General features: G+C 44.7%; 1 protein-coding gene across 1 annotated transcript in view; it reads left to right on the forward strand.

Moving 5' to 3' along the window:
- Positions 1–16,580, forward strand: part of LOC147707531 (dynein axonemal heavy chain 5-like) — a 1,425,553-nt gene that overhangs the window by 171,464 nt on the left and 1,237,509 nt on the right. The window contains exon 9 of the mRNA XM_086925656.1: positions 15,728–15,896. Within this exon, the coding sequence (XP_086781782.1) occupies positions 15,728–15,896 (169 nt within the window). The remainder of the gene's footprint in view (positions 1–15,727; positions 15,897–16,580) is intronic.

Here is a 16,580-nt window from a genome sequence, read left to right on the forward strand (position 1 = left end):
CAGCACTTCTGAGTTTTTCGAAAAGACTGGGCTCGAGACCTATGGAAGCCATGACCAGGATCTACAGAGCCAAATGCGTGACAATCGCATCCTATGGGGCAGACATTTGGGGCTACGTCTCAACACCAGGCATACAAATTGCTGAAAACAATTTTATACGGGCCCTGTTGTCACTACCGAAATCTTCTCCCACACATTCGATCCACAATGAAATAGGCATGGGATATGTCTCTGATCTCCTAAAAATGTCCCCAGTACTATGCTGGATTAAAACCTGGACAAATGAGGAAATCAGCTTGAATCACTGCATCCTTAAAGATTGTATGTCTCTGGACAAAGCTCACAATATACCGTGGCTGGCGTATGTTAGAGCGGCATGCGCGAGGCTAGGGCGCCCGGAAATGTACTCTCTACCGCAAAATCTTAAAAAAGAGGATGTAAAGTGGGTGAAGCAGCATTTTCGAACTTTGTTGGAATGCGAAAGAGAATCGGTTGAACTTTGTAAACCTACGGTGAGATTACTTTTTCAACTTTCCACATCTACAGCTATGGAACCCTATTTAAAATATGTCACAAAGCCTTACCATCGCTTCCTGCTCACAAGGTTCAGATTCAACTTGATCCACCTTGTCCTTGGCTCGCACACAGAATGGAGTACCCCAGAAAATGTTCCCCCTTGTACATGTGACTGTTTAGCCACACAGGACACTCTGCACCTGGTCATGTTCTGTGAGCACTACTTGGTGCCGCGGAAAAAATTTCTTGTTCCCATCTTGAAACATTTGAATTTCGTCCAGGTGCGGCCAGCAATATTATATCTCCAGATGTTGAACTCGGTGCAGGTCACATATGGTGTAGCCTGTTTTTTGGTAGCAGCCGCCAGACAAAACAAACTAAGAGCTGCTGCATTAACTATTCATCAAATCTGACTTTTGCATAAACCTTGGCGAGAAAGATTTTTAACATGTTGATACAGGTGTTCCCCACATCTATCGATCTTTTTTAAAGAAAGAATGTGTTAATTGTGTTTTATGAAGGAGTAGCAATCAATTCTTTACACTTGTTTAATAGTATTTTTTAACCTGATTCTATGTATCATGCACTGCTTTTATGGTTTTAATCAACCGAATAAAGTTTTTTGACTGACTGACTGACTGACATTTAAAGACATTTGGGGCCCGATGTAGGTAGCCCTTTACCGATCCGAATCGGCCGAAAATACCGATTTTCGACCGTTTCCGATCGGTAAAGGGCTACCGAGATGTAGGGGCACATTTTCGGTAATTTTACCGAATCGGTATCATTACCGAATCGGGAAATTTACCGATTCGGTAATATGTACCGAATCGGTAAAATAATTACCGATTCGGTAACATTTACCGATTCGGTAATATGTACCGAATCGGTAAAATAATTACCGATTCGGTAACATTTACCGATTCGGTAAAATTACCGAAAATGCAATGTAGGTAGGCAATGTACCTTCTGCACATGGCTTACAGAATCGGTATTTTACCATGGAATACAAATCCATGGTAAAATACCGATTCCGGTGTGCATGCACATGTGTGCATGCACACCTATGTCATGTGACAGGCAGACCTGCCCTTAGGGCAGGTATGCCTGCCACATGGCACCTGTGCCTGTTTTGGGGGTGCCACAGGGTGTCAAAGTGACACCCCCTGCACCCTTGTGAATTCTTTAATTACCGATTCGGTAAATACCGAATCGGTAATGCCTAATCATTCCTATGGGCTTCAAAGCCCATAGGAATGAATGGGCATTACCGATTCGGTATTTACCGAATCGGTAATTAAAGAATTGCTAAGGATTCGGTATCGAATCCAGATGTTGGGACCTACATACCATTTACCGATTTTGAAATACCGAATCGGTAGGATTCGGTATTTCAAAATCGGTAAATGGGATTTACCTACATCGGGCCCTTTGTATATAGATTCATCCCATCAGTAGGGAGGTGCCTTCAGCTTCTTTCCAATTTCTTAGAAGTTCTCCTCAATTCCTTAAGCGCCTCCTTGAACCAAATGGATTACTGTCATTTTATAGAGGATTTGGTCTCTCTGGGTCTGGGCACCACCCTAGTTCCTTTTTTTTACTCGGTATTAATATTGTTATTATAGCAATGTTTGGAAAACTTTGTTTCTCCTATTCTCAGATTGATGGCATCCTTGTTCTTAATTTTTGCCAATTTCTCTTGATAATGGTTTGTGAAGATGACAACTGTCCAACCTGATGTTGTTATTATTGGGCTTTCTACACCGCATACAATACGTCATGGAACATTTGTCAGGTGGTAAGACACTCTATTAACCCTGTTGTTTCTTTTTTTTAAATTTCTTTTCATTTTATCATCATAAACAGCAAGACAAAGTGTAGCATCTCTATTTGCAACAAACGTCGCACAGACACTGTTGTGACTGGGGTACTTAGTAAATACAGTATAAAGCACAGACAAAAACTTACAGTTTGGGGGAACATATATCCGCACGCACAGATGTTATTATGACATAAAAACACCTAACCTGCCTGCCGTGATTAACTCACACTGTTCTTTGGATTCCACCGTTCCACCGTCGCTACTGCTCGCGGAACCCGCTTCGCGGGTCCCGCATCGCCCTGGGACTTGGACTGAACATCAGAAAGTCGCCTGCGAGCGTGGACCTGGGCAGGAGGGCTGCGAGCAACGGGTTGTGGACTCGCTTTCCTAGGAGTCCCTGGAAAACCCGCGCCCGTCACACCTGGGCTGCTCTCCCTCATTGCCCCGCCTACTCACCTAATTGGAGGCAGCACCCTATTAGAATCCTTGCATCCTGCTGCGCGGGAGCGCGCGGGAGCGCCCGGGGCTAAGCCCGGGCAAAGGGCGGGCCCTCTGTGGCCCTCAGAGGCCTTAGGAGCCGGGCCTTGGCCACACACCCTGTTCGATTTTCCTCAAATTGTTGATGACTGGATGCTAGAGTGGCCATCAGAACTGTAAGCTATTGCCACTAATTTACATTTGCACTTAATACCTATAGGGGTGTATATTGATTGTTACTGTTACTGTTGTTTAACCTCTATTCACGAGAGCTTGTTAATATACTGTTGATATTTCCAACCGCCATATCGGCGAACAGTAGTAAGGCCCACTATGAATTGTCGGGAAACCAGAAGTATGGCCGCTGGGGGGGCAAAAAAGCTGACTGGCACACTTGATGATTTCATTGTTCGCACGAATGCCCTAATTGATGAAGGGATTGTTTTATTGGACAGAAGGGTGTCCCAAGACTTAGCTATGGCCAAGAGATCCTCCCTAGGCCTTATTGCCCAGGCACATACTCCAAACACTGCAACAAGTTCAAACACCCCTGCCAGAGTAGACAACACAGGGGATCATGATGTACCAAACTCCCTGCAGGGCCTAGAGGCCTCCCCTAACCTCAACTTGTTGGCTGATGGTGATATGGTTAGTGACACGATAGAGAACCTACCTATGGCTAGCGTTATAAATCAAAGGGGGTTAAAAGAGGGGGCTATCCCTAAACAAAAGGCCAATAAATCTATCACTCACAAAGGGAAAAAAACACAAACTACCCATAACCGGGCTATGACCATCTCCGACCCGGCGGTTGCGAGTGGCGACCTGGCACCCTGTGACATTGATACTAGGGGGCCACTCTTGGTGAACGTTGGCCTACCACTAAGCCTCCCAGATGACACTATTGTAGACAGTAGCTTGGAGGAAATTTTGGCCAAAAACAACCAGGATGGAAGTGGGTTAAGCATGACGAATAACAATGTCTTTGAAATGTTAAAGTCCATTCCTCGAACCAACAGAGGTTAGGTTACGCTGTCTAGAGACAGTATTGAAAAATATCCACAAGGATATAAGCGCCCCTAGTTTTGGCTTGAATATCAAGGCACCTCATGCGACTACCAAAGTAAACAAGCCACCTTTGGCTGATAAAGGTGCCACTGCGGCTAAAAACATTGTGCCAAAGAATCCTAGCATCATCCCAACCCCAGGAGGCGCAAAAGTGAAGACCCCCGACCCTAAACAACAACAGAATCCAGCCAAGCCCAAGACAACTCCCCAAGTAACATTCAAAGACCCCATACCTCTGACCCCTAATCTGGACTCGGCCCCAAAAGATAAAGCAGAGGCCCGAAGAAACATCCATCTCCCCCCTGATGCCTGTCCTTATGTAGTAATCCTGACAGGGGTCACGGAAATTTCACCATCCGAAGTAGAATCCTTCCAGGCCCTGAAAAATAAAGTGTGCCACTGGCTATCAAAAAATCATCCCCTACCGCCGAATATCCCAAGTAACATCTTAATGGTGGAGAGAACCCCATGGGTAGGTGGGAATAGAAAAAACTTGCAAGGGGATTGCATCGTGGTAACTTTTGAGAACCCAAAGGTGGTAGAACACATCTGTAGAGGTACCTCTCGCTATCAAGCGAGTACTGTCACTGCTAGGCCTCTCTCTTATTTCTACCTACCAGTAAATCAAGTGGATAATAGATGGAGTTGGTTAAGGGGCCCACATGAACAAAAAGCCAGACAGAGATTCAATTCTCCATGGGAGGTGCAATCTCATGGGTGGGATGAGGGCAGTGACGATGGTTGGAACCAGGTCAGGAGAAGAAGAGGTAGATCTTTTCAAGGAGGGTTCGCCACAGGGCCACAGAGTGGCTATCCACTCTATCACCATCAGACTGCGAATGGGTATGAAAATTATTTTAACATCCCAATGGCAAATCGCTACGAGTGTCTGCCAAACATGGACTGGGTTGATTGACAAAAACAGGGCTTACTACCCAGTCAGCTGCAAAATATCCCTCCCACTCAATCACAAAACGAATACAGCATCCAGGTTGTGCAGGAGGTTAACGCTGAACCAACTCTAATTATTGATCAGAGTGACGTAGGTGGGGTCTCACCGTGTTATAAATCAGACAAAGTATCGGGAAGGGGGGAGATAACCTTGGCAACATGGAATATTGCTGGCCTTAAGAGCAAAGTGGATGACCCCTTCTGGAGGGACTTCATAGACACCATGGATATAATAGCAATTCAGGAGACATGGGATACTCAAAATAGACTTACAGTTGATGGCTTTACCGCCTTCTTCCTACCAGCTATTGGCTCAACACGGGGGCGGGCTAGAGGGGTATTGGTTACTCTGATATCCGCCAAAATCCCTGGCACATACACTGAAATGGTTACTGATTGTCCCTATTGTCTAGCGGTTCAAATTAACTACAGGGGTTTCCATAATGTGCTGATAGTAAACTTCTATAATTCCTTTAACAGGGACAATTCAGTTAGCAACCTGATGATGCTAAAGTCTTTTTTGTCTAATTTTAAAGAATCCATAGAGCATGATTGTACTATCATATTAATGGGGGACTTTAATGTCCATGGTTGTCAGGACAAATGTCCTTCTAACGATCTATTTGGTCCTCCGGATGAGGAAAACATTCACTTTGAACACTCAGATCAGGGCATTCTCTTGGAATCCTTGTTGGCCGAAAATGGGTTAATGTTACCCACTGGGTGCGACAAGGCTATTCCCACATTTACTGGACATGGCAGCGGGTCCGTAATCGATTATATCTTCCTAAGCAGTAGCTGGGGTAGCCATATTTCTAGTTATTCAGTTGTGCGATCCCATTTTAGCGACCATAACCCAGTTATATTAAAGGTTAAGAATGTAATTTTTACCAGGGACAGTGGACCGAATTTGGTTGACAAATGCAATATGCGGCCTACCGACAAAGCACGTAGAATCAAGTGGTGTAAGATAATCCCAGAGGAGTTCCTTTGTAAACTTCGTAATAGTAGCAGGGAGGAACTAAAGCTCTGCATGGACGATCAGGCGGGGGACAGCGAAGTTGTTGAGGCGGATAGTAAGATCTGCCTCGACATTCTCTCCAACCTGACATGCCAGGGTAAAAGCAGAGCACAAGGGAAGGAAGGCTGGTTCGATAAGAATTGTTCTGCTGCTAATCATAAACTTAAAGCAGCATTAAAATCCAAACCAGTAGATAGATTGCTCGTCGCCACTCTTAGGAAAGAATATAAGACAGCCGTTGAAAAAAGGCGACGTGAGATCAGAGAGGACGCATGGGCCGATTTGACATCAGTTGACGTGCTGAAAAGTAGTGCAAAGTTCTGGGCCGTGGTGAACCAACCTTATTTTTCTGACCCTAGTAATAATGAATTGGATTGTGGAATCCAAGAAGATAAATAGCATTCGCACTTTAAATCCGTTTATGAACAGGAGAGTTTGGGGGCAGAGGGCCCGACCACCTTTTCCCAATTACCTTATACCCTAACTGTGGATGAGGATGAGGTGGCCGTGGCCATTGGCAAAATGTCTAGCAATAAGGCCCCCGGGCCGGACGGTGTTCCCCCCGACCTTTTTAAAGCTGATATTGTATTTTGGTCCAAAATTTTTGCAAATGTTTTTAATAGAATCTCAAAAGTAGGAATTCCAGAGACATGGACCCAGTCGGTGATTGTCCCTATTTACAAAAAAGTGGACAGGGGAGACCCCGGAAATTACCGCCCTATATCTCTCATTGACTCCGCAGTTAAGGTCCTAGGGAGAATGGTCCTATGCAAACTTACCGAATGGTTAGAGGAGACTAACACTCTTTCCCCCATACAGTACGGATTTAGAAAGGGCCGTAGTACCATCGATCAAAGTTTGAATTTACAACTGCTTATTGGGAAGTACACAATAGCGAAGCAAGGATCTCTATATATTGCCTTTATGGATCTGTCCTCGGCATTTGATCGAGTAAACAGATCCAAGTTGTGGGGCCAGCTCCTTGGTATTGGAATAGACCCAAACATTGTGTATTTCTTAGCAGACCTTCACATGGACCTTACAGCTACGGTTCGATATGATAGAAAAGGGAACTGCACGGGTAAAATCAGCATCACCAATGGTGTAAGGCAGGGATGCATTCTTGCCCCCCTGCTCTTTACACTATATATAAACGATTTGGGTGAAGTTTTGGGTGCAGCGTGTAAGGACATCCCGATGGCTGGGAAGTATGCATTGCCCGCATTGTTATATGCGGACGATGCGGCTCTCTTAGCCAGAACCGCAGTGGGTCTCCAAAGTCTGTTGAATTCTTTTTATGTTTTTATGATAAACCTTGATTTAAGCGTAAATTATGGTAAATCCCATGTTATGGTGGTGGGCAAACAAGGGAAGGCCAAAAAAAATGTCATGACTGTGCATTGTAATGGACATAAGTTGGCAAAAGTCTCTAGATTCCCATACCTGGGGGTCGTCTTTGACGACAGTTCCACCTGGCACCCCCAATTGTTGGAGAAAAAAAAGGCCCTGGCTCGGTCCATTTTGGCGGTGCTGGGCTTTTCACGCAAACTAGGGGTGAAACCCCTTGAGGCGGTTCTAAAGGTATACGCTGCTAAATGTATTGCCATTGCCATGTATGGTGCAGATTTGTGGGGCTTCAGGCCAGTTAAACAGCTACAGGTAACGGAAGACAACTTCCTTAAAACAATTCTTTCTCTTCCAAGATACACGGCCAGCTTCATAGTCCATCAGGAATGCGGCATGGATTATTTGGAGGATCGTATTGCTTTGGCCCCTCTCTTAAAATGGATTTCAGTCTGGCTTAACAAGGAGCTTGAAGTGAACCACGAAATTTTGAAGGACTGCCTAATGCTAGACCACTGGGACAAGATCCCTTGGTTAAAATACATACAACAAACATGTGTAAAGATGGGTCGGTCTGAATTGTTTAATGACCCATCCAAACTGGTGAAAGGCGACTTGAAGTGGGTTAGAAACACTTTTTTGCTGAACAAAGGGATGGACAGAGAAGGCATGGAGCTGTCAAAGCCTTCAGTCAGGTCTCAACAACTGATTGTCTCCCCCGGCCATGATTTGGAACTCTACCTAAAGGTTGTCAACAACTCAAACCACAGGTATCTTCTCACCAAGTTCCGATTGAATAAAATCCACCTACTAATCTCAAGCCGCCCTGGCTGGACTAAGCAACAGGACCTAGATCTGTGCAATTGTGACGGTTGCTCAATTATGGACACTGCTCACTTTTTGTTTTTCTGTGATCACTTTAAAGACATTAGGAAAAAGTTCATCATACCCTTGTTAAAGGGGAAAGGGTTTAGACAAGTCAAGCCAGCTTTATTGCATCTTCAATTATTAGCAGATATATGGAAAATCTACAATGTAGCTACATTTTTAACCATAGCGATGAGACTCAGTAAAAAGATAAACTGGTCCTAGATGATTTACTGTAAATATTGACTTTTGCAAATTGAATCAAGTCTTAATTTAAATTTTCTACATTGATGTACATATTGTTATTTTCACACCTCGGCACTATGTGTTGCATATTTTAACGGCTACACCCCCCTTTCGTACATATTTTTTATGCTGCCTGGTGATTTGTGGACCAATTATTGTATGTTCTGTACTTTTATGGTTTTTGTAACTGAACCGAATAAAGTATTTCTTGAACTGGACATAAAAAACATGCACATCATCGAGGCTCCTCAGGCAGCAGTCATATAATGTCTCACTTATAAATATACATTGAATTACAGTGAAAGGGGACGACAGTTGCAATGGCATTGATCTCTATGCAACTTTTACAGGTTGGCATTCTTCAATCATTCATACAAATAGTGCATAGATGGGAAAATATTAACCAACTGCACTCAACATTTCCTCCTCATCAATGTCACTAGTCCTGAGTGCCAAATAGGTTTGGAAGAGGCCCTGTATGGCTTTCTGGCGACTATGGGATGGCATAAGGTCAGGATACGCATTTGATAGAGTATAGCAGTATATCATATCAGTGTGCCACTCCTTCACTGTGGAATTTGGAACCTTTAGCCAGCGCATTGCCACCCTGCGACATGCCAGGAGTAAACCCAAGGCCACCAAGTGTCTATGTGGGACATCTTTATCATAGCATAGTAGGGCCAGTAATGGAGTGAACATCAAGGATTCCCTGGTAATGTTTTCCAGAATCTTAAATGTCTCAACCCAAAAGTAATGTACTCCAGGGCAGAATCATGCTAAATGTTTGAAGTCAGCTTAATCCAATCCACAGCACAAGCATTTAGAATCCTCGCACAACCCATACGGGAATAGGCAAGCAGAGGTATGGTATACCCGATTAAGCGATTTAAAATGCATAAGTCGATGTCGGCCATTCAAGGAGAGGGTATGAGTCTATGAAAAGCAATGGGCCCAATGCACTGTGCTAATCTCTGTACCTAAATCATTTTACCAGGCTCAGCAGGCATCGAGAGCACCAGACCGCCGAGCCTCTTGCGAAAAGGAATATAGCTTTGCAATGATCCGTAATGGCGAAGTTGCTTGCAATAGATAGGTTAGAGCTGGGCGCTGCAATGTTCCAGTAGGGAATCGTCCAATAAGGCACGCATCGTGTGGCACGCCCTGTGATAGGGAAGTTGTGTCAGTACAGGCGGTGCGTTGTTCTGTGCACAGACCTGCTCCCAGTCACGGAGAACTCCTTCCTCAAAGAAGTCGCCCATATATTGTATGTTGAGATCATGCAATGCTGCCACTGTCGCCTTCTCCTGGCCCAGTGGAAACCCTCTACACCACTCTATTGAGAGGCGTTGAGAGTTTAGCAAGGGTCTCTTTAAAAAGAACAGCGACTTCTTCCACAGGCTCCTTGTGGTGCCCGTGGGATCAATCACATGCAACGGATGCAACGACCTATGAAATAAATATCGGGGCAGCGAAAACAGGACTGTTGCGTCGGGCTCCAAGCTAAGATGTGGTAAGTCTGGTGGCCTATGGTGAACATGCACTCTGCCGCCCTGCAGTAGGCCTCCATATCTGGAGCGTTAAGTCCACCCATGTCACAAGGGAGCCTGGGCATATCCCAGCACATGCCGGCTGTTTACCATCCCACACTAATTCCACCAATATGCCGCTTAGTGTCTGAAATAACGCATTAGGCAAGAGTATTTGCACAAAGAAACAAGAATCTGGGGAGTATTGCCATCTTCATCAAAGCAGTGCGTCCACACATCGAAAGTGGTAGGTGAATCCATCAGTCTACTGCTTCTGTGAGGCAAAGCACTGCCTTCCCATAGTTATTGCGCAGCATGACTTCCGGGTCACAGTGAATTTGTATACTCAAATAATGAACAGGCTATGTCGTTCAAGTAAGCGGAGCAATAGTACAGGGTTCGTAGCAGTGGTAAGTGGAAACATAATGGACTTATCCAAGTTAATACGTAATCTTAAATGGCCACCAAAGAGTACAACCTCTCTAAGGACTGGTGAATTTTGTTCCCGAGGACTCACAAGCTCTCCCTATTGCGGTGCCTCTCTTCTGATGGGCATGGTGTTGCTGTTGTTGCCACTAATTGTACCTCTTTTATGTTAACAGAAGGCTTTTGGTCTACCTCTACATTATGCCTGCAGGCATTTATGATACTGGATAATTTGATTTGTTATATTGTTTTGAAAAATGTAATAAAATATTTTAAAAGAAAAGAAACTTCACTTTCGTAAATTTGTTTTTTTAATCACAATATTTTGCATAAGCCAAAAAATCATTAATTTACTTCGCTTGTTAACACATCACACTCCGCTGAAGATGTGTGCTCAGCTATGGCTGCAATCCCAGCACAAAAGCTGACACAAAACCAGATGCACCTTCTGTAGTTCTTCCTCCATCGCACTATACATCAATCTCTCATAATACGCATGAACTGACTATATGCGTTCTGGGCTGTTATCATGCTATTTGACCAGTTCACCTGCGTCACTGGAACCGTCTTCTTCAGATAATCAATAGCCTCATTATATTTCTCCACAACTCTGCTCGTTTCTTACAGGTTCCTTTTCTGGGCACTTAATCGCTGTCTTCCATTCAAGCCACAAGTATTTTGGTATCATAATTGAAATAACGCATCAAAATCTGCCCAATGGGAAAGTTGTGTTGCTGTTTTGAAAAAGAAAGACCCTTCCCAGTGAAACCTTTAGAACCCCATAGAAGACAGAAGTTTGGAGAGTCACCGCAACAGTGGATACCCCTAGAACCAGAATACCTACACCAGGGAGGGAAGCCAGATGCACAGATGCGTAGTGATATCGGAAACCGCCGTAGACCACAATGGAGGACTTCAGAAAAGATGCAGCTGGCGAAGACTGTACAAGAGCCCGGTGGAATCCAAAGGTGGAATCTTGAAGAGAAGAACCTGTAAGAAGGGGTGACAGAGTCTATGGCCTTCGGAGGTGACCAAGAGGCACAGGAGAGCAATGCCAACCGAGTGATGATGGTGAACTTGTCGCTGCAACCAAGCGATGCGGAGAAAAACCAGGAGCCGTGTATGAGCTTCCCCAAGTAGGAAGTCGAGAACCAGGGGGTCGGTGTTCAGCGGGAGCACCAACAAGCCTTGGCAGCTGCAACATGCATGGAAAGCAAAGAAGGAGCAACATTGGGACCAGCAAAGTCCAAGGGACTCACCACAGGCAGGAGAGTCATAGCACAACCCGAGCAAGCAGGGAAGCCCACTGAAGACCCTGTGGGTCCTTGGGAGTTCCCACAGGCAGAAGGCACAGGAATCACAAGAGTACCTCAAGCTGCTCACCAAAGGTGAAGGCCCACGGTGCAGAGGATGTGGTGAGGATGCTGATCTTGGCAGGAAGAGATGCTGGAGGCTGGAGCTTCTTGTAGCCTGAAGATCTCTGGAGTGCAGAGCCAACAAGCCTTGGCAGTGACAAGTCGAAGCAGTGAATAGGGGTTCAATCCCAGCAGTTCAAATGAGGGATACTGACCTCAAAATTGCATAGAGGACAGGTCAAGCCTCGAGGGAGTTGCAGAACCGCCACCGATGTTGCTAAGCCTTACTAAGTTCATGAGACATCAAGGCACCAGACTGGTCAGCTTCATTGGGGTGCCTGCAGATGCAGGGGAGTGACTCCTTCACTCCAAGGGAGATTTCTTCAGGTGTCCTTGATGCCCACTGGGCTGTTGAAGATCCTGGAAGAAGCACAGACCCAGACAACGAACAAGACTTGCAGAACAGCGAGACCAGGAGTAGCAGGAGTCTTTTGTGATGCAATCTCGGTTCCAGGTGAAGTCCAAGTGTCCTGACAGTCGAAGAGTGACGTGGTTTTAGGTTTGAGTCTTATCCCATGACGAATCTGAGGACACAACCACAGGTAGACCATAAATACCCTAGGAAAAGAGGAAGGATGACTCAGGGGTCCCTCTCAGAGGAGGGCCTGGACAGAGGGGGAGGATACTCCCATGTCCTTTGTCCAGTTTCGTGCCAGAGCGAGAGCCAAGGGCTTCTTGAACTGGCTCAAACTAGAGTATGCAAGGAGAGAACCAAATAGGCCCTTCAAAGCAGTTTGGTGGCGGTGGCAAGTGCTCCCACTCCAGCTCAATAAACTAAGTCCTCTCTGGGAGGTGGTCACACCTCGCTGTGATTAAAAACCTATTGTTCTACCTTTCCCAGCTAGAGCTCAGCTTAGCAGCAGGAGAGCAAAATTGTGTCTGGGGTCGGCAGCAGCACTAGCTGCCTGGCAGACCCTGGAAGGCTGCTACCGGGAATACTGGGGCTTCCCTGAGGAGCCCCAGAGTATAGAATCATACCAGAACACCGGTAACAGTTCTGAGGTATGATTCCAACATGTTTGATACCGAACATGCCCAGGTTTGGCACAGCCGCTATATAGTTAGCCATCACGTAATGACTATATGTATCAAAATGGCTAGCCACACTTACAAAGCCTGGATAATCAACTCCGGGGTTTGTAGGGGTGTCTTGCTCATATGGGGGCACCCACACACTTATAACCCAGCACCCTTCCTTCAGGAATAAAAAGCCTGCCTTAGGGGTGACATATAGGTTTTAAGTGTAGTGACCTCAGATATTAAAAAACGTATATCTGTTGTAAATGGTGCTAGAACCAGCTCACCCAGGCTGCATTGGCAGGCCTGTAGTCACAGTTTGAGTAGTCTCGCATAGGTGGCACAATGCGTGCTGCAGCCTATGGGAGACCTGTGGTGTACCTATGCCCTGGGTACCTCAGTACCATATACTAGGGACTTATATGGGTACACCAGTAGCCAATTATGGAGGTACAAAAGTACTTACCATGGTCAAATTTAGGGAGGAAGTACAGTGACTTGTGTCCTTATTAGCAGGATCCCAGTCAGACTAGTTGACACTAACACCAGGCAAAAAGTGGGGCTAACCATGCTAGAAGGTTTCTACCTTTCTACAGGAACCCCATCAACCTCCACCATGGGAACTTCAGGGACTGGCTTCCCACTGCCCTTACACTTCTCCTTGGCAGCCTTCTGAATAATTGTTCCAGGCTCCAGACATCCTTGACTTTCTTTCTGTGCAGCTTTGTATCGTGTGGTCATATACACCCACTTAGGCTGTTATATTCCTGGGTTAGCCCATGTAGCGAAGCAGCTCATTTCTTACATTGTCCTCATAAATAACATTTCCAAGCTGTGATCTTTTGCATACATTTGCACACATGACAATGTTTGATTAGTTTCTCTGAAGCTAAACTTGTTTTACATCTATCTTCGCACAACATTATTACAACACCCTGAACATCATCTAAAAGGTCTCGTTCCTTACTACGTACAAATGTCATCACTATATTCATCCACAGAGCGACAGGGCTATCTACATATCTACAACATCACTAATCTATGCGTACATTGCAAGGCTGCTTTCTATTATAAAAGATGAGCATCCCAATAGATTAGTAGTGGAGGTACTTCCCCTGACACCAAGGGTCCTTGCATGCTGAGAAATCACCACGCAGCAACCTAACTTCTAGTGAAGGGTGTCCAGTTCGTGACCAAGACAGGGTCCTTCACTCTATCCCATCAGGTAATGGGGTTGGATCATCCCTTGGGAGGATTCTTGGCTCTACATCTACACGCATTCTAGGTACACTTAGAGTTGGGTTCGCATAGTAGGAGTATGCTAGATTACTGTCTTATTTATATGCCTGCTTATATACAATTGTTTAGCCCCATGGTAGAACTATATCTACTATTTACGCTCTTGGTGCTTGTAATCACGTTTATCTGCTTCTGTCTACTAATCATTGCAGCACACGTATTTTATACAACAATAGTGTTGGGTTAATAAATATTATTGAAAATATCCTGTTGTGTTCTCTTTGTATATTTCTCTGAGAATAAGTGAGCACGATTGACTGAGCGAAAGGTTGTGTACTGTTTCCATGATTCCTGAGGAATCATGGTTGTCATGTTCAGTGGTTGCCAGAAACCATTCGCTCCCTGGTAGGTTAGGGGGGCTTACGATTGCACTGTGAGCTACCCGGTCTTTAGGCCAACGTATTCAGTGGGAGTGTCTGGAATCAGACTTGACACTAAGGCCTTAGTTTATGTTGTCTGAACAATGCGCAGGTCCTACGGATTGGTAGGAACTACACGACAAGGCAATCCCATTATCTGCAAGTGAGACCGGAGCGCTACGTCCCTACAGGTAGTGTGCTCCAGGTCATCACCTAGCAAACAATCAACAGGCATGGCGGGGTGCACAGCAACTTTCAGAGAACCTGAGAGCTGCCCGCACCAATCCCCAGGGTACCAGAGCCACCCATTTGTAGATGGCTTTTGCGATTGTTGGCTCCACAGACACCAGCTGACACTTGACAGTAGTCATACTAGCTCCTATGTCTCGCAGAGCCTCCACCCATTCCCCTTTAACGGTGACCCACTGCCTATACTTTGAAGGCGTGTGGACTACCTCCTCCCCGAGCAATACACTCACCAACCCTGGATTTTGCCCAGGGTTGGAGTGCCCTCTTGGAACATTTGGAGTCCCCTTTGTTGTGTTCATATTTGTAGCACTCTGTACATTGGGGTATAAACGTCCCTGTCTTATGATCAAAGGACCCTTTCTTTTTAGGATCAACCTGGGACTGGTTGCCACTACTCCTTTGGAAATTATTTTTGGTGCATTTTGAGAACAACACACTTAAGTTTTTCTCCTCCTTCTTTCTCTTTTGGGAACCCTGTCCACCTTTGTGAGTGTCACACCCAAATACCTTTTAGGACTCTCTGGTGCTAGCCCAGATGTCCCTCTCCTCAGCAAGCTTCCTGCGCTCATTTAGCTTACTGTCAACTAGATGCTGGTGCAACTCAGGAAAACAAATACTGAGCAAGTGTTCTCTCATGACTAAATGGTACAACCCATTAAAATCACTAACCTTGCTGTCCCTCATTCAGCCATTCATTGCTTTCCTGGAGTAATCAACAAAATCTACCCAAGATTGGTTGGGGAGTTTCTGGCTGACTGTCCCTGAATCTTTGCCGATACTTTTCCGGAGTCAGCCCAAATTTGACAATCAAAATAGTCTTCATACGGGTATACTTTGTTTGGTGCCCAACCTCTAATTCCAGAAGTGTGTCCCTACCAAGTGTTGGCATGTGTTTCCATAGACTGAAATCAAACCCCTCTCTGGATTAATTACTTCAAGCATTTATTGCTTTATTGATTACAGAAAAGGTATTCAGATTGGTGGAACCACTATTATGCTGATTTTTTAACCATGCAAGTATGTTATCTCTATCAATCACTTTTATGAATGTTTTCTTTATTTTATCTGGGTGCAACTATTCACTTTTGCTAACACAGCACACTATTGCGGTGGGTTTGTTCCAGATCTCTCTAGAAGGACCTGCCCTGCCCATGGAGCAATATGAGGTGGAGCGAGACACAGCAGGACACAGCTCAGAGTTTGAGCTGCTTGAAATGACAAAAGATGAAAACTATAATGGAGCTGATGATGAAGGCGAGCTCCAACTTTCAAGCGAAGAAAAAGAAATATTAGGTATGAAGGAACAGGAAGTAATGAATAGATGAAAAATATGTGTTTTAAGCAGTGTAACACTGAATCTTAAAATAAAATATTTCACTAGTTTTATATATTTGTACTGCTGTTGGTTTTATAATGAGTCTGTCTTTTTTGACAGTCAGGTTTTTTTTCTATTAATTTTGTAATGTAACTTGAAAATATATTAGTATACCATATGCAGTATGTTTCAACATGCATACAAATTCAGAGGAATGTAATGAATTTTAATAGTTTCAAAACATTTTTTTTAAATTCAAGGTTGTAGTTTTGTCTTCCAATCTTTTGTCTGGCAAATTGTTAATTGTTAATGGAATGTTAGAGTTACCACTTTCCACCACTATGCAGTATTTGCCCTCAGGGCCATTCGTAGTATGTAGTTTCCATAGCAATTTTATGTGTTGGGCTCTCGTTCTTAAAGGGCCCTTGGCCTTTCTAAGGAAAGGGCTTATTCCTCATAGCATCACAGGTTTCTCTTTTAGGTTTGGTCTCGTCACATTTATATGGCAAATGTTCTGATAGTTGTTAGAAGGTCTCTTGTTTGTGGATGGCGGCATCTGGGTTTTCCGTTTCTGTTTGCCTTGGCAATTCATTAGACTTTCCTGGCTCCTATATTTCCCTGTGAGGGGTATTTTTTCATTCAAGCATGATTACTGGGTCGTT

The sequence above is a fragment of the Lissotriton vulgaris genome, chromosome 6 (assembly GCF_964263255.1).
Source record: "Lissotriton vulgaris chromosome 6, aLisVul1.2, whole genome shotgun sequence".
Taxonomy (NCBI): domain Eukaryota; kingdom Metazoa; phylum Chordata; class Amphibia; order Caudata; family Salamandridae; genus Lissotriton; species Lissotriton vulgaris.